General features: G+C 41.4%; 1 protein-coding gene across 1 annotated transcript in view; it reads left to right on the top strand.

Moving 5' to 3' along the window:
* The window catches only part of PTPDC1 (protein tyrosine phosphatase domain containing 1), an 81,318-nt gene extending 66,701 nt beyond the window's left edge, over window positions 1-14,617 (top strand). The window contains 8 exon segments of the mRNA XM_017847079.1: window positions 344-424; window positions 656-660; window positions 663-773; window positions 1,773-1,910; window positions 3,787-5,045; window positions 8,017-8,202; window positions 11,016-11,126; window positions 14,272-14,617. Coding sequence (XP_017702568.1) covers window positions 344-424; window positions 656-660; window positions 663-773; window positions 1,773-1,910; window positions 3,787-5,045; window positions 8,017-8,202; window positions 11,016-11,126; window positions 14,272-14,388 — 2,008 coding nt within the window. The 3' untranslated portion in view covers window positions 14,389-14,617.
* Window positions 14,618-23,471: the final 8,854 nt, after the last annotated feature.

The raw sequence follows: 23,471 nt of genomic DNA, 5'->3' as shown, positions 1-23,471 counted from the left end.
AATAAGAATAAATATTCATATTTGCTTGTATTTGCAAAAAGAAACACTAAAATGATAACCATGAAGTTAATACCAATGACTACATATGGGGAACAAACTGAATGGAGTGCATGAAAACAGGTAAGAGCAAACATTTTAGTACATACTTTTGTGTATTGTTTTGATTTTATTGAACCATGAAACTGTATTACCTGTTCAAATAAAATGTATACACAAAAAAAGAATATTCTAACAGAGTTGTTGAAATCATAGAAAAAAATCATCGCTCAGGGCTGGAACATCTCTTTGGGCTGGAACTTCCTAGGTTTCAGCACATCTCACCAGTCCCTCCACCCATTTGCAGGGTCACTGATAATATACTGGCCATGGCCCGCCCATCCTCTGAGCTCCTGGAGAAGTACCACATCATTGATCAGTTCCTCAGGTAAATGCTGTATTGTCCATACATGAGTGAGGAAATTCATGTGTTTGTTCTTTCATTGCCTTTGTTTTCAAGTGAGAAAGTGCTTTCATTTTAACAATAGGCAGTGAAAGGTGTATTTGAAATGAGAAATTAAGATTTTGAGAGTAATTAATAATGTTAATTAATGCCAAAAAAGGTTATTTTTTTAAAAATGCTAGTTCCCAACATGACTGACTGCCCTTTTCCTTTAAGCCATGGCATAAAACAATAATCAACCTCCAGCGCCCTGGTGAGCATGCTAGCTGTGGGAACCCTCTGGAACAAGAAAGTGGCTTCACATACCTTCCTGAGGCTTTCATGCAGGCTGGCAGTAAGTTCCTCCCACCCTCCTCTCATGAATTATCAAAGGCAGCACTCAGAGACTTTTCTCTGCTGGGTTCTTAAATTTAAAAGGTGATGGAAATAAATACCTCCTGCATAGTAGTAAGGATCAGGAATAAATACCTCCTGCATAGTAGTAAGGATCAGAAAAAAATGAGCTACCATTCTCTTTGGTATTGCTGTTGAAAGTATAGGATTTCTTTGTTCCTGTAAGAGAGATGTTGGGAGGAGACCCTGTAGTAATAATGATTAACATTTAGTTAATGCCAGCCACTATTATCTCATTTAACCCTTAAAGCAGTTGTGTAACAAAGTTGTTGTTATTTCTATTTTACACATGAAGCCACATGGGGCTTAGAGAATTACCTACTTGCCTAAGATCACACAGCTTAGAAATGGTAGTCAGGTTTGGAACCTGGACATGCTCCAGGTTTACTGCTGTCCAGCCCTGCTCCCAAAATGATGCCCAGGAATTCTACTTCTAACAATTTCAAAGCCACCTCAATCACAGGAGCTTTGGGATGAAATACACTCAACATGTGTCCTTCAAACCAGGCTGGAAAGGATAAACAATCTTGGAACTTGTTTTTAAGACGCTTATTTACACTGGATAGAAAACCTATATATACTGTCTTAAGCTATTTATCAGTCATTAAGACACATTTCCCTGCTTAAACAAGAGTGTATGCTTTCCTTCCATAGCTGAGTAACTATAGCATGAATCACTGACTTTATTAATTTGCAATTCTACTTCACCATAATTCTTTCTGGCTGAGTTTCTGCAGGAAATGTCTTCAGTAATATAAAATATGCTTTGTGAGTAAATGTTGACAGTAAAGTTACTGGGAATGTAAAATCCCTCTTATTTTATGCAGTGTATGCACTGAGATCTACATGCCTCAGTGTAGATCTGCGTACTTTTCATTAGTGTATGTACTTTCGTTCATTTCCTGTATGTTGATTTTCTTTTCCTTTTCTTTTTTCTTAGTTTATTTCTACAATTTCGGATGGAAGGATTATGGTGTAGCATCTCTTACTACTATCCTAGATATGGTGAAGGTGATGACATTTGCCTTACAGGAAGGAAAAGTAGCTATCCATTGTCATGCAGGGCTTGGTCGAACAGGTAAGTCCTAAGAGGTGGTTTATTGCCTTGTAGGCATATTTAAACATAAAAGGAATAAGATTTCCTAATTTGAGGATAGATGTTTCTCAGAATCCTACCAAAGCTTTGGAGTCAGGTGGAAGAAGAGAGTAAGTTCTTGTGTTCTGTACCACTGTAGGGTGTCTATAGTTAAAATCGTATATAGTTTCAAATAGCTAGAAGGAGGATATTGAATGTTCCCAGCACAAATAGATGATAAATGTTGGGGATTATGCATATACTAAATACACTGATCTGATCGCTATACATCTTATGTATTAAAACATCACTATATACCCCATAGATATGTATAATTATTATGTCAACTTTAAAAATTAAATCAAAAATAATTTTAAGGTATTTGAAATACTGTAAACAGGTAGTTACAATGACCATATGTATGTCATTTTAAAGTCTTTAGCAACAATGTGAGTTGGAGAAACTGCAATTTGAGAGAAGTAATTTGCTACATTTAGTAAGTGCCAGGGCCAAGCTTTAAATCCGTGGTTGTCTGACTCCAGAGTTCATGTGCTTTCCATTTTTGAAGGTATAAGGATTTTGTTTGTGAAGAAGAGTCTGTCTGTGCCTAGAATTCTATTAAAAAGTCAGTGATTTTACTTAAAACATTCAGCTCAATTTCATTACAGTGCTGATATTAGGGCAAAAATAAAGGCCATAGGGCTGAAATTTGCATCGTCATCTGATCCAACCACATGCAGCTCGACTCTGTCCACAGTGTACCTGTGCTCCTGCCAGGGGGTCTGCCGCATACCTGGAAGCATGCTCGGGGAGGAAACTCAGCTTTGCTTGAGATTGGTAGCTCTTAGGATCAAGCCAAAATCTCACTGTTTCTAGACATTGACATGATAGCTCTGCAGACATTTTACATTTATACTAAGATATTCTGTGTCCTAGTGAGAAAGATAGGTTGTTCCCGGCTGTGAACTGGAGAGCATGCAGTTTTCAGAGGTTCTGATTTTCATATGTAACAAGATGTTCACAAACTTGGGGATCACACAGGTGTATTTGATTTGCCTTTTACTTTAATATTGACTGTTACATTTGAATTAATTTATTATTACCTTTTCACTAGTAATTATTACCTTTTAACTAGTAATAATCTTACTAGTTATTCCTTTTAATTAGATGTTAATAAGAGTACATAATGTTTATACCATTAAGGCTGGCTTCCTTAAGATTGCTTAATTTTCCATAATTGCTTATGGAAAATAGACTTATATCATGGTCTGAAGAAAAACACATATTAATATAGGCACAAATCTGGAAAAAGAATTGCCAGGAGGAAAAGTAGGCTGTGAATATGAATAATCCCCAAAGAAGAAACTGCCGTGGTAGGGAGAGTGCCAAGCTGGGATGTGCCAGCAGTTGATGGCAAAGATGGCAGGGTGGGAGGTTCCAAGCACAAAGTGTATGGATTGACTGGATGGAAATTCTCAAGAACTGTTCAGAGTGGAAAATAGAAACAGGATTTGCTTTCTTCTGTTGGAGTTGAGTAGAACAAGGAGGATAGATGATCCAGATGATCAGTTTCCCTTCCCTCCTGCACACTTACTCACCTGCATTGTGCCTGTGCTGGCACAGCTCTGGGCTACTGAGATGACTCAGCCATGGGGAGGGGGTGCCACGTAGACATTTAATAAAGTTCTGCGCAGTAAGGAATAAGCAATAATAACACCTCTACAAAAAGTCACAAAGTTATCATCATAATTGTCCTTAAAATGTGCCTCTATGTATTTGATTTGTTAATACATATTCAATTTGTAAATCATCAAAGAGTGATAAATAAAATTAAAATGTAAACTTTTCTCATACCAGTCTTCTCTTCTTCACTGTTTAGGTGTCTTAATAGCCTGTTACTTAGTTTTTGCAACAAGAATGACTGCTGACCAAGCAATTATATTTGTGCGGGCAAAGCGACCTAATTCCATACAAACCAGAGGACAGCTCCTCTGTGTAAGGGAATTTACTCAGTTTCTAACTCCTCTCCGCAATATATTCTCTTGCTGTGATCCCAAAGCACATGCTGTCACCTTAGCTCAATATCTAATTCGCCAGCGTCATCTGCTTCATGGTTATGAGGCACGACTTCTGAAACATGTGCCAAAAATTATCCACCTAGTTTGCAAATTGCTTCTGGACTTAGCGGAAAACAGGCCAGTGGTGATGAAGGACGTGTCCAAAGGACCTGGTCTCTCTGCTGAAATAGAAAAGACCATGTCTGAGATGGTCACCATGCAGCTGGATAAAGAGTTACTGAGGAATGACAGTGATGTGTCCAACCCGTCTAACCCCACTGCAGTGGCAGCAGATTTTGACAATCGAGGCGTGATTTTCTCCAATGAGCAAGAGTTTGACCCGCTTTGGAAAAGGCGGAATGTTGAGTGCCTTCAACCCCTTTCTCATCTGAAAAGGCGGCTCAGCTACAGTGACTCAGATTTAAAGAGGGCCGAGAACCTCCTGGAGCAAGGGGAGCCTCCACAGACAGTGCCTGTCCAGGTCTTGGTTGGCCACAACCCCAGGCAGCAGAAGCCCATAGGCCATTGTTACATCCCACAGTCTCCAGAACCAGACTTACATAAGGAAGCCTTGGTTCGCAGCACACTTTCTTTCTGGAGTCAGTCTAAGTTTGGAGGGCTGGAAGGGCTCAAAGATAATGGCTCACCAATTTTCCATGGACGGATCATTCCAAAGGAAGCACAGCAGAGTAGAGCTTTCTCTGCAGATGTTTCAGGCCCACACAGCCCTGGGGAGCCAGTTTCACCCAGCTTTGCGAATGTCAATAAGGATCCAAACCCTACTCACCAGCAAGTGTCTCACTGTCAGTGTAAAACTCATGGTGTTGGGAGCCCTGGGTCTGTCAGGCAGATCAGCAGTACACCCCAAAGACCTCTGGACTATGGCTCCAGTCTGAAAGCACAGTTCTTGGTTGAACATGAAACCCAGGACAGTAACGATCTGGCTGAAGCAGCTTCACACCCTACGTTACAGTCTGAATTGAGTGCTGAGGCAAGAAGAATACTGGCGGCCAAAGCCCTAGCAAATTTAAATGAATCTGTAGAAAAGGAGGAACTAAAAAGGAAGGTAGAGATGTGGCAGGTATTATTAGTACTTTATTTAATTATAGATATGTTGGAAGTATGTCAGGGCAAAAGTGTAATACATTTTCCCAAACTTTATTATAGAAATGTGAAGATATGTTTGCATAATACTTAACTTTCAAACTTCAGCTTTCTCATCTCTGATGCAAACCTGATGTTTTAGAAAAAACACAGGGTGTTTGTGTGGTTTCATTTAAATCTGCATATGCAAGAAAGCACTTGGTGCGATGCTTGACCCACACAAGGCATTGATATTAGTAGCTTGTTTCTTTCTTCCTGGGTCTACGGGGGTAACTGGCCCACAGCAGACAGCATTCGAAACTGATTTGAAGCATCTTTAACCTGAGATCTGGCAGAGGGAACCATACTTTGAGAACCACTGACCTACAGACATAAATAAAATGGTTATTTTCCAAAGCTCATCAACACTAGTGCTGAGCAAGTTCAGAAAAGTGAGGCTATCTCCTTGGCATCCCCTCCTTCAGACTTGCCAATCCTGCTCTAATAGGGCAACTATGGGAAATCAGGAGAGCAAGTGGGTGGAACCACGGATTCGTACGTGCCATTCACTTTAGCTGAGATGAGGTCTTTGGGGTCCATTTCTCAGCTTTTACTTCAATTAGAATGTAAATTTTTAACCCTTTTTTGTGTTGTGCTTTTACTACGATACAGTCATAAGTCAGCCATACTTTCTTTGCCCTGAATGAGCAAGCACCTGTTCTCGAGAAAAGATAGGCCTTATAAACCTAGCTATCAGAAACAGCTAAACTACCCCAAAAGGAGGCTGACTTGGACTGTCGTGAATCACCAAAATCTTGACTTCTGAGACCATAACCTACTGTGAATTATTTTAATAGCTCGCTTTCATAGTCTGCCATTGATTAAACAAGGCATATAAAATTTCTGAGTGCCAGTATCTCTTCAGGTGCAGAGGCATGAAAATTAAGTTTGGAGCTTCACACTAACTTACAACTATATGATGGGAGGAGAGAACTTTTGATAAAAATTTTATTCTTCAGAATTGTGTTTTGCCTATCCAATAGTTAAATGTATTGCTTTCTTCCAAAATGACTTGTTTTCTTTATTTTCTGCTCCAAACTGAAAAAGTCTTTCATTCAGTCAGCAAATGTTTCCTGGGCATTACTGTGTGTTAAGAGTTAGCAAGCAAGAGAGTCTTCTATTTTAGATGAAAATCTCGCACCCTCACTCCTGGGTCAGCCCCAGTGGCTGTGCGAGCTCTGCCTGTGGTGATGAAGCGTTCAGGACTTGGTTTGGGCCAGACTGTACGTAAAGTATATGAAAGCATTTTCTGGAGGTGAACACAGGCTTTAATCAGGATAGTTTTGTGTTTTTTTCCTTTCTAGATTTTATTTTAGGACTTTTAGTCATCAAAAAAAATCAGCTGAATTCTGGAAAAGAATAAAATGAACATTATTTGAATAGTATAATGGCACCCATGCCTGTACTAGACCATTTCACATGTATTATTTCATGTGGTTTTTCACAGTTATCATAGGATATATCTGTGAGGCAGATGATACTATTTCTACAGTCTTTGTTAATCTTATGAATTCAGTGTCACAGATGAGGATGCTAAAGGTCACAAAGGTTAGAGGGTAAGTGACTTGCTCAGGGTCACATGGCATGCATGTGGCAGAGTCAGGGTACAGCTCATGTGTTTAATACTTTCTATTATCCCAGGATTCTTGGCTAACCTCACTGGAAAGGCTCAGGAAACATCATGATAAGATAGTCATTTTACTAAGAGGGTTTTTGAGTACTGTCAGTTCTGCCCAGCTTGTCTGCTTCATAAGATTGAATCAAGAGCTACTTTGTTTTATACATGATCTATGGGATAGGAAGGACTGTGAATAACAAAGTATTGGCCTATTCGTAAGATAATAAAAACAAACCCAGTACCAGAGGGCCCTTGTGGTGTAACAGAAACAGCACAGACTCTGGAGTAAGACAGAACTGGGTATGAACACCCCCTTTGCCATTTTCTAGCTTTTGGCTCGTAGGTGAGTTATTTCGTCTTTCTTGAGCCCCAATGCATTTACCAGTGAGGAAGCTCCCTGATGGGTGCCATTTGAGAGTTAGAGATAAGACATGCATTACGGTTTCAGTCCCACTGTGTACATGTAGTAAATATTGGATAGGCGAATGAATGAGTGAATGGTAGCAATTATTATGCTTACTTCTATTGTAAAAAATGTATTTGACTCACTAAAACATAAATCTGAACCCTATCAGAAATTCATTAAAATCCTTATCTCACTTTTCCTTTGCTCTCTGTGAGGTAAAGTTTTAAAATCTCATGCTTACATTTTCTCTAAGCAATTGGAGTATTAGAAAAACTTTCCAGTTATTTTCCCTATGTCAGATTTCAGGCTTATTGTTAAATCCTACATAGGATTCTAAAAAGATATTTCAAAGAAGTACATATGCCCCATTTACCAACTTTCAAGCACCTTCATTTTTGCTGACTTCGAAGCTCAGTCAAAGCTTTTCCTTTTCCTTAGACCCCAGGTTAATGTATAAATGTTCCCTTATTTCTACTTTTTTGTCTACCATCTACTTTATTGCAAAAAATAGTTCTGTTTTGTTCACCAGAAGCCTGAAAAGGAAGGCTCTTCTGAACTGTTTCTGTGATTTCTGAATAAAGTAGAAAACTTGGATTAACTAAGCCCTTTCTCTGTGCTATAAGCTTTAACCGACCTTATCTCAGTCAGTCAGCCCAACAACTTGAGGCAAGGGATGAGAGAAACTGAGGCTTACAGAATTCAGTGTCTTAGTCCAGTGTCCAGCCTGGAAGTGGAGAGGCTGGGAGGGGCCCAGTTCTGCACCCTAGAGCCTGAGTCTTTCACTCTCGTGGGCAGTGCGAGGATCATGCAGTGTCAACTGGTGCACCTCTCTCTCCTCTCCTTGTCTCTGTCTCTGTTTGTCTGTCTCTTTCTCTTCCTTTTTAGAAAGAGCTTAATTCCCGAGATGGAGCTTGGGAAAGAATATGTGGCGAGAGGGACCCTTTCATCCTATGCAGCTTGATGTGGTCGTGGGTGGAGCAACTGAAGGAGCCTGTAATCACCAAAGAGGATGTGGACATGTTGGTTGACAGGCGAGCAGATGCCGCAGAAGCACTGTTTTTATTAGAGAAGGTAAAGTGGCTGTAGGACCAGTTAATGACTGTAACTGAGGCCCTTAGTTTTTCACGCAGAAAGAAAATCCATTATAAAAAAGGGAATTCATACAGAATCCCAAATCTAAGTTTAATTTAATAGTTTTTCTAAGAGAAGAGAAGAAACTGATACCCAGTGTAAACGCTTAGAAAATACAAAAATAAAAAATAGAAAGGGGAACTATCCATAGTCCTGGGAGAGGCACTGCAAACATTTTCAAATCTTTTAAACTTATCAATATGTATATTAACTTGTTAAAAATCATTTTAACATGTAAGTTTGCTTCATTTTTGCTTCAAGTTGTAGCTGTTTTCCCGCGAATAACACAAGCTTTTCATAAATACTGACTGTAACAGATATGATGCTGTAACACGAGACTGTGCCATAATTAACCACTTTTCTTTTTTTTTTTTTTGAGATGGAGTCTCGCTCTGTGGCCCAGGCTGGAGTGCAGTGGCGCGATCTGGGCTCACTGCAAGCTCGGGCTCACTGCAAGCTCCGCCTCCCGGGTTCACGCCATTCTCCTGCCTTAGCCTCCCAAGTAGCTGGGACTACAGGCGCTGCCACCACACCCGGCTAATTTTTTGTCTTTTTAGTAGAGACGGGGTTTCACCGTGTTAGCCAGGATGGTCTCGATCTCCTGACCTCGTGATCTGCCCACCTCGGCCTCCCAAAGTGCTGGGATTACAGGCGTGAGCCCCGCGCCCGGCCTTACCACTTTTCCTTGTTGAGTGTTTGTTTCTACTTATTTGCTGTGAGCATGCGTATGGGAAAAATCATGAAGTAGGTTGGGATATGCATTCATTCGTATTTTTAAAAAGGGGTAGGTGTCACACATTTATACATGCATATGTAATTTGTATGTGTAAAATATAGATGTTTTCTATATTTTATGTATAAAAGATATATGTTTAAAATAGAGAAAATATGTATATATGTATAAAATATAGAAGGAGAAATAAGAAACTGGTAATAGTGATTACCTTTAGGAAAAGATATTAGAAGACAATGGATCTAGGAAACAGGAGAAATTGTATGAAGCCTTTTATACAATTTATCATTTTTATCCATACAGTGATACTAAATTTTCAGTTTAAAATAGGCTTTGTTCTTGTTTTTGTTTGGTTTTTTTTTGAGACAGTTTCGCTCTTGTTGCCCAGGCTGGAGTGCAGTGGCGCGATCTCAGCTCACCACAACCTCTGCCCCCTCGGTTCAAGCGATTCTTCCGCCTAGCCTCCCGAGTAGCTGGGATTACAGGCATGTGCCACCATTCCCGGCTAATTTTGTAATTTTAGTAGACAGGATTTCTCCATGTTGGTCAGGCTGGTCTCAAACTCCCCACCTCATGTGATCCGCCCACCTCGGCCTCCCAAAGTGCTGAGATTACAGGTGTGAGCCACCGTACCAGGCCTGTTTTTGTTTTAAGAAACAATGTTATCGAATAACCAACCTTGAGTTACCTACTATGCTGCATGTAAACATCTCCTCAGTTTCTAAATTTCACTAAAAATCTTCTGCTGTTACTACACAGACACACACACACACAGACACATATGGATGGATGCACACACAGACATACAGATACATGCGCTCACACACATGCACAGATACAATACACAATACACAGACGTGTGTGCCTGCACACACACACAGACACTCACACACCACAGTTACCCAATACACCTCTTTTAAGACATAATTTTTCCTGTATCTGAAGTCCTTTTCTTAGGATATTTTCTCAGCAGTTAAATCACAAACATAAAACAGGAGATGATGAGAAGGGAGATTAATGTTTGGTAGGTGACTGGGCCAAGCCCTTCAGGACATAATTTGCATTTTCTCTTCTGTTTATCTCAATACCCCTTAGAGGTAGAGGCCAGTTTCACAGACAAGGAAAGCTGAGGTTGCATGCCCAAGGTTGGCACCACATGTCAGAGCAGAATTCAAGCTCAGACCACTCTGGCACAAAGCCCGTGTGCCTTCTATTACATAAGGCTCCCTGTTTTATCCTATTTCACCCTCACCCCATGTATAGGGCATTTATATTGTTTCAGGTTTTTTACTTTCATAGGCATCATTGTAATGATAATTTGTGCTTGCAGGTGTTTCTTTATTATAGATAATGCTCTTGTAGGTTTTCAGAATTGAAATGAGTGGGTCTCTGTACATTACATCTTGGATATGTATTGCTGAAGGTGATGGAATTTCTCCTTTGCTAAGGTAAACAGCCCTCAGGAGTGAAGTCAGTGGGCACATTTTAAGTATCTTACCCCTTAGGTTGGAGGCTAAGCACTTAAGCACTGCATTGCTCCTGGGGGACTGGGGTTGCCCTTGTCCTTTTCTTTGTCTACCCGCCTCCCTCCATATCATCTGCAGTGGCTGGGTACCCAGATCCTGACCACTCAGTGCCCAGTTAGTCCATGAATCGCTATGACATGTCGCCATCTACTAGACAACTGACATGATTATATCCAGAAACAACAAGAATGGGAAAATCTATTCAATTCACGGCAAGAGAAACACTTGGTTTAAAATTGCACTGATCTTCAAATTTAGTTTTACTTTGTGCAATAGCTAGCCAGCTTTGATATTATCTCCTGAAAACTTTTCAAATTATATTAACACATAACAATAAGCATTTGTTGATGTTTAGATATTTTGTTAGATATTTTGGCATTTGACACTATGAGTACTTGGTCACAAACCAATTCTTGACTCTAAGATAGTTTTGAATCGATTTATTGAGGCATTTTTTGAACAAATTTTTAAAATTTTGATTTCTACAAAAACAGGGACAGCACCAGACTATTCTCTGCGTGTTGCACTGCATAGTGAACCTGCAGACTATTCCCGTGGATGTGGAGGAGGCTTTCCTTGCCCATGCCATTAAGGCATTCACTAAGGTGGGTCACACTCTTCTTTCCCCTCTCTGAACCACAGATCAGCATCATCTTTGTAAATCAGAATCCAGAGGTCACCATCCTCCTCTAAAATAAAACATGTATGTGTACGTTATTCCCTTCATGGAAATCTGTTTGACATTTCTTCTAAGTAGTTGCAGAGTTTTAACCAAAGAAAAAGTTTCCAAACAATGATCTTAGGAAAAACTGAACTGTGGGTTTTTTGAAGGAGAACGTTGGAACAAAGAGCTTTTATATAAAAGAAAGAGAGAAACAACTGAGTATTGAATACATATTTTTAGATCATGTGCCTAATCAGAGTCAGAGAATCTTTGCTTGTTGAGCCAGTTCTACCTTGGGTTTAAGTAAGAAACCATCTATTGAAAAGTAAATATCCCACATTGCTGATTCAGTACTGAGTCCTGGTTGGCAAATCCTAAGGAAAGAGTTAAAAAAAAAAAAAAAAAAAAGGTTTTTTTTTTAAAAGCCCATCCTTTTGGATGCAGCAGTTTTTCCTGGCTGAAGAAAGAAGAAGCCAGGTTCTTACCGAGAGAAAAGTTTCCCTTTACCCCATCAACTATAATATGTTTATTACTTCTCATTGATATGAAAGTATCTATAATTTGTTTGTTACCTCTCATTGATATGAAAGTGTCGTTAAACAAAGAACCCAGCTTTTGAATGACAACATCTGTGGTAACATTAATAAGTTATATAACTCATTCACAAGTTGTGAAGATTCTTCCTTTTTAATATTTGCCCAGTCTGCTTCCCCTCCACTCTTTCCAGCGTGATGTTCTTACTTCAGGCCTTCCTTTTTCCTCATCTGGATTCTATGGCACTAACCACTGACATCTCTTCAATCTGTTCTCAACTGTTTCCAGAGTCAGTAGTCTCAAATCCAGACCACGTGGTCCTTTACATCTGTATTTACATTTTCATAGACTGAAAGGCTACCCACCATGTGAAGAAGGTTGTGTTTTGGTGTTTAAGAAAGTAAACAGAGCCGGGAGTGGTGGCTCATGCCTGTAATCCCAGCACTTTGGGAGGCTGAGGCGAACAGATTATGAGGTCAGGAGATCGAGACCATCCTGGCCAACATGGTGAAACCCCATCTCTACTAAAATACAAAAATTTAGCTGGGCGTGGTGGTGTGCGCCTGTAGTCCCAGCTACTCAGGAGGCTGAGGTGGAAGAATGGCTTGAACCCGAGAGGCGGAGGTTGCAGTGAGCCAAAATTGCGCCACTGCACTCCCGCCTGGCAACAGAGTGAAACTCCATCTCAAAAAAAAAAAAAAAAAAAAAGGAAAAAATTCAAGACCATTGTTAATGTTAATAAGGAGTTTTTTTGCAAATGGGATATACAGTGTAGTTATAGATAAAATTAAATTCCTGAGCTTGACTGAAAAAGTTTCTTAAGATTGGTCTCTCTGAAAGCAGTAGGAATTCTTTATAACTTCTGTTGGCCTTTTAAGGGGATATGAAGGAAAAGTTAGAGATAGCAATTGTTCAAAATCTGTCTATAGAAAATGTTAGGAGACAGTTTTCCTTGGGTCTCTCATGTCTCTTCATAGTCTGATGAGCAGATGCCCTGACCACTCTCTTTGGGGATCAGCTCTTCACTAATGTCTGGAGAGCTCTGCCTGGAGAGCAGAAGGCACACGTTCTGACTTCCAGGATAATAAAAATGTTTCCCTTCAGGGCAAAGGTTGGCAGACTTTTTTGCAGCCCCCTTGTGAAACATTGGAGTTTCCTAAGCTTGGGGCTCCTCAGCTATGAGGCAAACCCCGTGCTTGTGCAGCCTCCACCTAGGCCCCTCTGCATTGCCCCCATGAGACTTGGGAGACAAAGAGAACCCATGTGAACATGAAGCACGTGCAGCTGTGAGAAATAAAAGTTGTCTGTCTCTGACCCAGAAATCTTGTATCTTCTACCAGTATCCGTAACACTGGCAAGCTAACAGGCTAAAGTCAGATCCTTTACAGTTGTTGACAGAGGGAACAACCTTCCATTTTCAAAATTTATCAGAGGAGAAATTTCAGAAGGAGAGAAGCAGTGATTGTGTGACCCTGATTCTTTCCCAGGGAGTCACACACTATTCTGGGAAGGGGGTTGAGGGTGGTTACTTGCTCTGGTTCTCAGTTCTGCCATCACTCCTAACCCAGAGTATGGTAAACTTGGGTGAAAAAATGCAAATATGTGTAAATAGGGCTCTCCCATCAAGGGGAAAGGAAATTTACCTTTATCAAGGTGGGGTTTGTTTGTTTGTTTGTTTGTTTGTTTGTTTTTTGAGACAGGGTCTCACTCTGTCGCCCAGTCTGGAGTGCAATGGCACAATCTCAGCTCACTCCATCCTCTGCTTCCTGGGCTCACACATTTCTCCCACCTCAGCCTCCCAAGTAGCTGGGACAACAAGCACGTGCCACCATGCCTGGCTAATTTTTTTTAATTTTTTGCAGAGATGAGGTTTTGCCCTGTTGCCCAGGCTGGTCTCGAACTCCTGGGCTCAAGCGACCCTCCCACCTCGGCCTCCCAAAGTGCTGGGATTACAGGCGTGAGCCACCACGCCTGACCAGTTGAGGTTTGTATATATGTGCCAAACATATGTTAGACTCACAGATACGCTATCCTATGAAGGGGGGTATCATTATCTCTGTTTTACAAAGGAGGATTTCGAGGTCCAGAGAGGTTGGGTATGAGATGAGGACACATAGCTAGCAGGTGGAGAGCTGGGCTTCTATTCATGTCACTCTGATTCTGTCCAGAGTGGCCCCAGGGCCTCTCAGCAGGACGTATACGGCTGATGTACTGTTTTAATACAGGAAATTTTTCCCTTATACCATCAATGATAGTCTCAAAAAATTCACTTCATACCCACTGTTGACTTGCTTCATGTCTGGGTGTATATAATTAGACTAAATATCCAGGCACTAGATTTAATTTTGGGGTTTTCATTCATAAGTTTGGATTGACATGGTTGGCAGTTCTAATATAGTCTTTCAACTAAAATGTGTGAAATTTATTATGTGTATTTTATATAGAGTTTTGTTCGTAAGTCTGTTTTTTTCTCCACCCCCTCCTTCTCTCAAAACAGAAACTAGTTAAAATTCTTGTTACAGTGTCCTGAATGTAAATTTCTTTATCACCAGGTTAATTTTGATTCTGAAAATGGACCAATAGTTTACAACACCCTGAAGAAAATATTTAAGCACACACTGGAAGAAAAAAGAAAAATGACAAAAGATGGCCCTAAGCCTGGCCTCTAGCTTTCCCTCGTGGTGAATATTTCAGACCTAAAGATCCAGATAGTATCTCTGTTCATATGTGAATAAGTTGAAGTTTGTGGGGCTACTTTTTCTCATAGCACTTTATTTTGAATGTTGTTGATTTGTGCTGAGAATGGTCATCCCTATTTGAACCAATTATTTATTTTTAAATATCCTTGAGCTACATTTTGTTTTGAAAATTGCCATAAATTTGGTGCCACTTTCTTTTATTTATTTGACTGAGTTAATATTGCATTAACATTTTGAGTATATAGTGTTTACATTCTTATTCCTTTTGACGTTTTGGAAATAATCATAACTTGTCTTTCCAAAATAACCATTTTCTTGATGGAACTCTTCCTAGAGTTTTTACCAAATAGCTAACTTCAGCAGTAAAACCTCACTGTGTGTCCATCCCCACAAATGAACTAAGAAAGTCACCAAGTGTCTTAAGCTGTTTTATATTTGTTACAAAGAAGGCTATTGCTATAATATTTTTAAAGGGTTTTTTTTTTAACTTTGAAATTTTTTGTTTTTCCTTTTCTTTTTATAAATGTAACAGAGGGTTTCAAAGCATATTATTTTTCAGAGAGATTTAGTTTTACTTTAATGGAGTGACCGTGAAGTGGTTGGGATTTTTTACTTGTAGAAAGTAGACTTGCTCTTTGTCAGATTTCGAAACAACCTTGCCAGCCTTGGCTGTCAAAAGGAGGCAGGAGCAGTTCTCAACACACCAAGCCTTATTCCCACTCTCTTGGGTTGCTGCTAAGCCAAATAGCATCTTTACAGAGAGGAAGTGGGATCAGAGACAGGACGTGTGGGAAGTTGCTAAGAAGCAGGGCTTGCCTCTGTCCTCCCAGGGACTCCACAGGGACATTTGTGCAGGGCAGGGGCTCTGTGCCAGCCCTACTCTCTCAGGTGCCACAGCCACTCTGCAGAGGTGACTCTTGGAGCTGGAGGAAGTCAAGACTGGGCCACTGTGCTGATGGTGTATTAGCATGAGCAGTGTGGCCCTGGCCCCACACTCCCAAATCTGCCACTCCATAGACCCACTTGCCTCAAGGTTCGATACTTGGCTGCTTTCTTACAATGAGAATTAAGATTTTTAAACTGAAGTTGACCATACAGGTTGCATTAGCCCTAACTGGCTTCATGTAAGAAGGGTGGCTGCCTAGACTAGTTCCTTGTAAGCTGAACCATCAATTAACAATTGAAGCCGTACTTTTATTTAAATTAATATGTGGAGATACCAGAGGCCAAGCCACAGAGAGGATAATAGTTTTTCCCAATAAAGGTGATATTAATCAGACTAATTTCTTTTTTTTTTTTTTTTTTTTTTTTTGAGACGGAGTCTCGCTCTGTTGCCCAGGCTGAAGTGCAGTGGCACGATCTCAGCTCACTGCAAGCTCCGCCTCCCGGGTTTACGCCATTCTCCTGCCTCAGCCTCCCGAGTAGCTGGGACTACAGGCACCCGCCATCTCGCCCGGCTAGTTTTTTGTATGTTTTAATAGAGACGGGGTTTCACCGTGTAGGCCAGGATGGTCTCGATCTCCTGACCTCGTGATCCACCCGTCTCGGCCTCCCAAAGTGCTGGGATTACAGGCTTGAGCCACCGCGCCCGGCCAATCAGACTAATTTCAAACTAAAGAAGTTACTACCTAAAGACGGAATTCAGGGGAAGCAAGACTCATTTAGAACAAATGAAATTTCTCCAGGCCTACATTTCTGAATTAACCTCTAGCACATCCAAAATATTTCAGTCATTATCAGTCTCACAAACTCTAATGCCAAATGCTAAATGCAGTGTTCTTTCACACTGTTTTAATTTTCTGGGGAAATCAAGTCCAATGGATGTTAATGAAGTGGATTGCCCATCCTCTTTATGATGGCATTAAGAGAGCACTGTGCTGTCAAGTGCCTGGCCTGGGAAAGAAGGGGAAGAAACAATTGGATTTTATCCCAAGGTGCACTATAAAATAGAGTTTTACAAAAAAAAAAAAAAAAAAAAAAAGATATTTGTTCTCGTCTCAATTGGCCTCATCTGGGCAAGTGACCCACAGGTCTTTTGGCGAGTTCGCTATTTGCCTGTTTAAATACTTGTTTCAACTTAGAGAACAGTTATGATGTGACCATAGCATTGCACGACTAAAATTCTAAGCCTGAAACCTGAAAAAAGAGATATGGCAGGGGAAATTAATCAGGCTATATATAAGTATTGTATTTATTTGAATAAAAGCAAAAAGAACAACCCGTAATCCTAGTCTTGTACTTCTTTACCTTGATGCTGTAGGGCATCTGATGATAAAGACAAGGTTTTGCTCTTAGATTTTCCTGACAGGCAGATTGAGTTGTCGGCTGAGTCACTGAGCCAAGCTCTAGTTAGTGCAGACTCCTTCCATCAGCTCAGCATGACCAAACACTGGGGGTTTGGGATAGGTGAGTTCTAAGAGGAATCGCTGAGGAAAATCTCCAAGCTGACAAGATTCCTGCCTTCCCATATTTGGATGAGGAGTTCTTTGTAGCCCAGAAGACAGAAATCTCACCTACTGGGAGAAGTGCTAAGGGTGAAAAATTCAGTTCAACAGAAATGGGAAGGTTAAGGGCGCGCACATATTAAGAACTTACCATGGGCCAGGCGTACCCATTACCTTGCTGAATTATCTGAAAAGAGAGAAGTCTTTTTTATTTCATTTATTTATGTTTATTTATTTTTTTGAGATGGGGGTCTTACTCTGTAGCCCAAGCTGGAATGCAGTGGCATGATCTTAGCTCACTGCAACCTCCGCTCCCAGCCTCAAGCCATCCTCCCACCTCAGCTTCCTGAGTAGCTGGGACTACAGGCACACACCATCACATCCGGCTAATTTTTTTTTTTTTTTTTTTTGTAGAGATAGGGTTTTGCCATGTTACCCAGGCTTCTCTTGAACCCCTGAGCTCAAGTGATCCTCCCACCTCAGCCTCCCAGAGTCCTGGGATTACAGGTGTGAGCCACCGCACCTGGCCTGAGAAGTCTTAATCATAACTGTATGACGTGAGATGTGGAGTCTGATGGACCCTGTGCTGTGCCCTCTTCTCTGCTCATGTTAACTGCCTATGGGACTCTTAACCTGGCAAAGCTGCCAGTCAAAGTGCCTTCTCAGGGACCTTGAGGTCCCTTTAGCACTAAATGTTATGATGGCATTAAGAGAGCACTGTGCTGTCCATAACTTAGTAAAAATATTACACATCTGTCCTCTGGAAAAGGCTGAACCAGCTCTATTACTACCATATGATGCTCTCTAGTATATCACACTTAGAGGAAGTACATGATTTCTTGCCACTATTGCCTTTTCTTACTTCAGAGAGCTTAATAATGCCCTTTGAGACAAATTGCTGCTGGTGGTACAGCTCGCTTCATTTATTTATGTAACTCAGAAAATCTGTGCTGAGTTACTTAGTCATCTCTTCAACCAGCTTCCCAGCTTCATCACTCTGGATTCCATGAAAACCACCATATATCATAACTCAATAGAGATAAAGTTCCTCTATTTTCTCTTAAATGGAGAATGCTTGCTGATATGATTGGGTGCTATTTCAGGCCAGTCTCCAGATGTCTGAAAAAATATCCAGGGACAATATAATGTAGATTGAGTGCAAGCCACAAGTTCTTGACATCTAACAGCTCCCATGTAATTGGGGGGTCCATTTAAAAATGACAGCTTACTCATAGGATCTTTATTATTGTTCCAAATTAACAAGCATTAGTATATTTTCAGTACAGGTAAATCAAGAACAGCATTCTCTTTGATGCTTTTTATGAATGGCACAAGATTAGCATGTTACCTAAGAGAGCTTTTCTCAATGCTAGATGGCTGCAAATTGTTTATGGATAAAGTAGCAGGAGAAAAATTCAACAAAATCCTGTTTCTCAGTGGTGCGTTATTTTTTTAGTTATGCTTTTAGGCATGAGCTAATCTCTGATTACCCCAACACTGACAATAAAACTGATTTATAAGTAATCACAATGGAACCATTCAGTGTTGGAGCTTGACAAGCCTTTGTTCAAAGCTTGTCACTAATGTCCCAATAAGACTTAAATGTCATAAAACCTTTTGCAATGAAAATAAAAGTTTCATACATCCACTGAAACTTATACAGTAAGAGAAGCCTGCTAAGCCCTTGCCTCTCGGCTTTCTTGATTAAAATGAAAAGATATTTTACTCTTGAGATTGCCTATTTTAGAGAAAAATTACATTTTGAAGATGGGTTCCTACTTACCTGATCTTTAGAAAGCAGTCTGACAGTAGCCTCTGGTTTTGATTTAATGCGTTGCTTTATCATTTTTTTTTTTCTCCTCTTAAAAATGAAAACAGACCAGGCATGGTGGCTATAATCTTAGCACTTTGGGAGCCGAGCCAGGCAGATCACAAGGTCAGGAGTTTGAGACCAGCCTGGCCAATAGGGTGAAACCCTGTCTGTACTAAAAATACAAAAATTAGCCAGGCGTGGTGGTGGACACCTGTAGTCCCAGCTACTTGGGAGGCTGAGGCAGGAGAATCGCTTGAACCTGGGAGGCAGAGGTTGCGGTGAGCCAAGATCACACCACTGCACTCCAGCCTGGGCAACAAAGCGAGACTCCATCTCCAAAAAAAAAGAAAAGAAAAGAAAACAAACTACTGAAGCTTTTGATTTAGGCTGAACCATAGGGAGTGGCCATTTTTTTGGTAAAAAATGATCAAGTACTGGCCATTTCATGTGGTTCAACCTAATATCAAACTCAGTGTTTCCAGAACTAATCGGTGACATGTCCTGAATTAATTTTGGTAGGTTTAGATTAAGTGATCAATTATTTTCTAAGACTCTCCTGTGTGCTCACAGTAGAGTTCCAGTACAACTGTAAGTAACAAATATGAAACATATTCTTTCAGCAGCATGTCTGTGCCTATTCTGCTTGGCCCTCTGCTAATTCTGGGGACACACAGGAATTATATATTCAGTCATTCATCCCTCTAGGAGTCATGTTGCCTATCCCTCAAAATTCATGTGTTGGAAACTTAATTCCCAATGCAATAGAGTAGGAAGGTGCAGCCTTTTAGGAGGTGTGTAGGTCATGAGCGCTCCACCCTCGTGAATGAACAAATATTATTAGTAAAAGACCTGATGGAGGGAATTCTTTTTTTGCTCTTCCACTTTCTGTCATGTGAGGACACAGCATGCTCCCCTTCAGATGGTGCAGCATGTAAGGCACCATGTTGGAAGCAGAGAGCAGCCCTCACCAGATGGCAGTGCCTTGATCTTGGCCTATCCAGCCTTCAGAACTGTGAGAATAAATGTCTGTTTAAGTTGCCCAGCCTGTGCTATTCTATTATAGCAGCACAAAATGGACTAAGACCGCGATTGGTACCAGGGGAGTGGGGTGTTGCTAAAACAAATACCTAAAAATGTGGAGGCAGCTTTGGAACTGGGTAATGGGTTGAGGCTAGAAGAGTTGTGAAAGGAAAGCAAGAAAAAGCTTGTATGGCCACGAGTGGAGCATTAAGGGTGATTCTGGTGAGGGTCCAGAAGAAGAGGAGAGCTGTGGGGAAATTCTCACTCATTCTTCTGAGAAACTGCGTAAATGGTTTTGAACTGAATGCTGATAAAAATATGGACTGTAAAGACCATTCTGATTAGGTCGTAGACAGAAATGAAGTATATCATTGGAAACTGGGGAAAAGGCCATCTTTGTTACAAAATGGCAAAGAACATGGCTGAATTATGTCCATGTCTGTGTTCTAGGACTTTGTAAGGGGCAGAACTTAGGAGCAATGAAGTAGAATATTTGGCAGAAGAAATTTCTAAGCAGGAAAGTGTACAGGATGCTGTGTGGTTTCTCTTAACTGCTTATGTTAAAATGTTAAAATGGGAGAAGAGAAATGATTTAAAGACAGAATTTATAATTCAAAGGGAAGCAGAACATCAAGATTTGGACAATTCTTAGTCCAGCCATGTAAAGAAAAAGATTTGGACAATTCTCAGTCCAGCCACGTAAAGAATAAAAAAGTATGTAGGCCGGTTGTGATGGCTCATGCCTATAATCCCAGCATTTTGGGAGGTTGAGGCGAGTGGATCACTTGAGGTCAGGAGTTCAAGACCAGACTGGCCAACATGGTGAAACACCGTCTCTACTAAAAATACAAAAGTTAGCTGGGCATGGTGGCAGGCACCTGTAATCCCAGCTATTTGAGAGCCTGAGGTAGGAGAATCACTTGAACCCGGGAGGCAGAGGTTGCAGTGAGCTGGGTTGGCACCACTGCACTCCAGCCTGAGTGACAGAGTGAGACTCCGTCTCAAAAAAAAAAAAAAGAAAAAAAAAGGAGTTTTAGGCTGGGCATGGTAGCTCATGCCTATAATTCCAGCACTTTGGGAGGCCGAGGTGGGTAAATCACTTGAGCAGAGGCCGCACACCTGGGAAGGCAACATGTGTAAACCCCGACTGCTCTACTAAAACTAGGCAAAAAAAGACAAAAAAAAAAAAAAAAAAAAAAAAAATTAGCGCCAGACAATTGTGGGCAAGCATGGGTCCTGTAAATTCCTAGCTACTCGGGAAGCCTGAGGGCCAGGAAGGAGAATCACTTGAACCCAGGAGGTGGCGTCTGCAGTGAGCCGAGATTGCGTCACTGCACTCCAGCCTGGACAACAGAACGAGACTTTGTCTCAAAAAAACAAAAGTATGTTTAGAAGATAGCACACAGGGTGTGGCCAGGCCACCATTTGATAAGATTAGTATGGATACAAGAAAGCCATGTGCTATTTATCAAGACAATGGGAGAATGACCCCAAAGGTATTATGGACATCTTGGTACAAGGGGAGGGGGCAACCATGCCCATCAAAAGCCCAGAGTGCTAGGGTCCTGGGGACAGATGGATTTTGAGGAGGGGCCCAGGGTGCCCATGGGACCCGTGTGCTCACTGCTGAGGGCCACCTTGGGTCTCTGTACCCTGCACTCTGGCACAGTGCTCCTTGGCCACCCCACCTCTGATTCAAGCAGGCCCAGGTCCAGGTAGGACCACTGCTCTGGAGGGTGCGAGCAGTGAGCCTTGGTAGGTACATCCATGTGGTGCTTAATTCTGCAGGTGTGCAGGGTACAACAGCTGCGGAGGCATGGCTTCCTTCACCTAGATTTCAAGGAATGCCTCAGTGGGCCCAGGCAGAGAACTGCTGCAAAGACCAAGTGTCTGCAGACAGCCCCACTAGGACAGTGCCTAGTGGAGTCATAAGAGTGGGGCTGCCCCAGAAACCCCAGAAGTGTAGAAGCACCAGCGTACAGTGCCAGTCTGGGAGAGCTACGGGCAGGTTATTTCAGTGCATGGGAGCTGCAGCATGGGCTGTACCCAGCAAAGCCATGTGGGTGGGCCCGCCTGAGGCCATGGGGACCTAACCTCCACCCCAGTGTACCTGGAAGGTGGGACATGGGGTCAAAGATTACTCTCATGCTTCAAGATTTAATGTTGGGCTGGGCACAGTGGCTTGTGCCTGTAATCCCAACCCACTGGGAAGCCCAGGAGGGAGGATTGCTTGAGGCAGAAGTTTGAAACCAGCCTGGGCAACGTAGTGAGACCCCATCTCTACAAAAAAAAAAAAAAATTAGCTCAGCAGAATGGCACAGACATGTAGTCCTAGCTACGGGAGAGGCTAAGGCAGGAAGATTGTTTGAGCCCAGAAGTTCATGGTTGCAGCAAGCTATGATCATACACACTCTGCTCTCCAGCCTGGGTGACAGAGCAAGACACTGTCTCCACAAAAATTGAAATTAAAAAAAAAAAGAAGATTTAATGTTTGTCCTGTTAGGTTTTGGACTTCCGTGGGACCTCTTACTCCCTTCTTTTCTATTGCTCCCTTTTGGAATGGGAATGTCTGTCCTGTGACTGTTCCACCATTGTATTTTAGAAGTATATAACTTGTTTGATTTCACAGGCTCACAGCGGGAGAGCATTTGCCTCAGAATGACTCTTAACTTTGAGTCTCATCCGTATCTGATTTAGATGGGACCCTGTACTTTTGCTTTGAATTGTTACTGGAACAAATTAAGACTTTAGGGGCAATGGGTTGGAATGAATGTATTTTACATGTAAGAAAGATACAAATTTGGGAGGTCAGAGGTGGAATGTTACAATCTGAATATGTACCCCAAAATTTGTAGTGTTAGGGAGGTGTGGCCTTTCGGGAGGTGTTTAGTTCATGGGGCCTGTAGCCTCATACATTGACTAATGCTATTATAAAAGGGCTTGACAGAGAAAGTGTGGTCCTTTTTCGTCCTTTCATTTTCTGTCATGTAAGGACACAGCATTCCTCCCCTCTGGAGGATGCCACATTCAAGGCACCATTTTGGAAGCAGCTAGCAAATTTCATTAAATGCTGGCATCTTGGATTTTGGGCTTCACACCCTCTAGAACTGTGAGAAATGAATTTCTGTTGTTTATAAGCTCCCCAGTCTCACATATTCTGTTATAGCAGCACAGGCAGACTAAGACACAAGTATGGTGCACATCCGTACCTACAGCAGCGCTTGTCCATGACATTTTCTGTACCTCTGTTGTCACCCTAATTAGTTTGGCATTACCTACCATCTAGATACCTCCTTCAGTCCACACTTTCATTCCATGCTGGATGATTAATACTCAACATGTCCTTCAAAACTCAGCTCTTTTTCCTTGGAACAAAATATATGCTAATTAACTTTTTGTTAAATATAATTAAATTTATCTACCTGACTACCACATAGCCCAAAGAGATGGGGAGGTGTTATAGACTGAATGTGTCCCCCATAAAATTCATGTGTTGAAGTCCTAACCCCAGTAATTCAGAATGTGATTGTCTTTGGAGGTAGGGTCTTTTAAAGAGGTAATTAAAGTGAAATGAAGTCATTGAGGTGGTCTTAATTCTAATCTGACTGATGTTCTTATAAGACGAGGAGACTGAGGCCAGACCCAGTGGCTCATGCCTGTAATCCCACTATGTTGGGAAACCAAAGCATGCAGATAACTGGAGGCCAGGAGTTCAAAACCAGCCTGGGCAATATGGTGAAACTCTGTCTCTACAAAAAAAGAAAAAAAATTGCCGG

Source organism: Rhinopithecus bieti, unplaced genomic scaffold, assembly GCF_001698545.2.
Source record: "Rhinopithecus bieti isolate Rb0 unplaced genomic scaffold, ASM169854v2 scaffold_29034, whole genome shotgun sequence".
Classification (NCBI taxonomy): Eukaryota; Metazoa; Chordata; class Mammalia; order Primates; family Cercopithecidae; genus Rhinopithecus; species Rhinopithecus bieti.
Note: the sequence above shows the minus strand (reverse complement) of the source record. Positions and strands in the feature narration are given on the sequence as shown.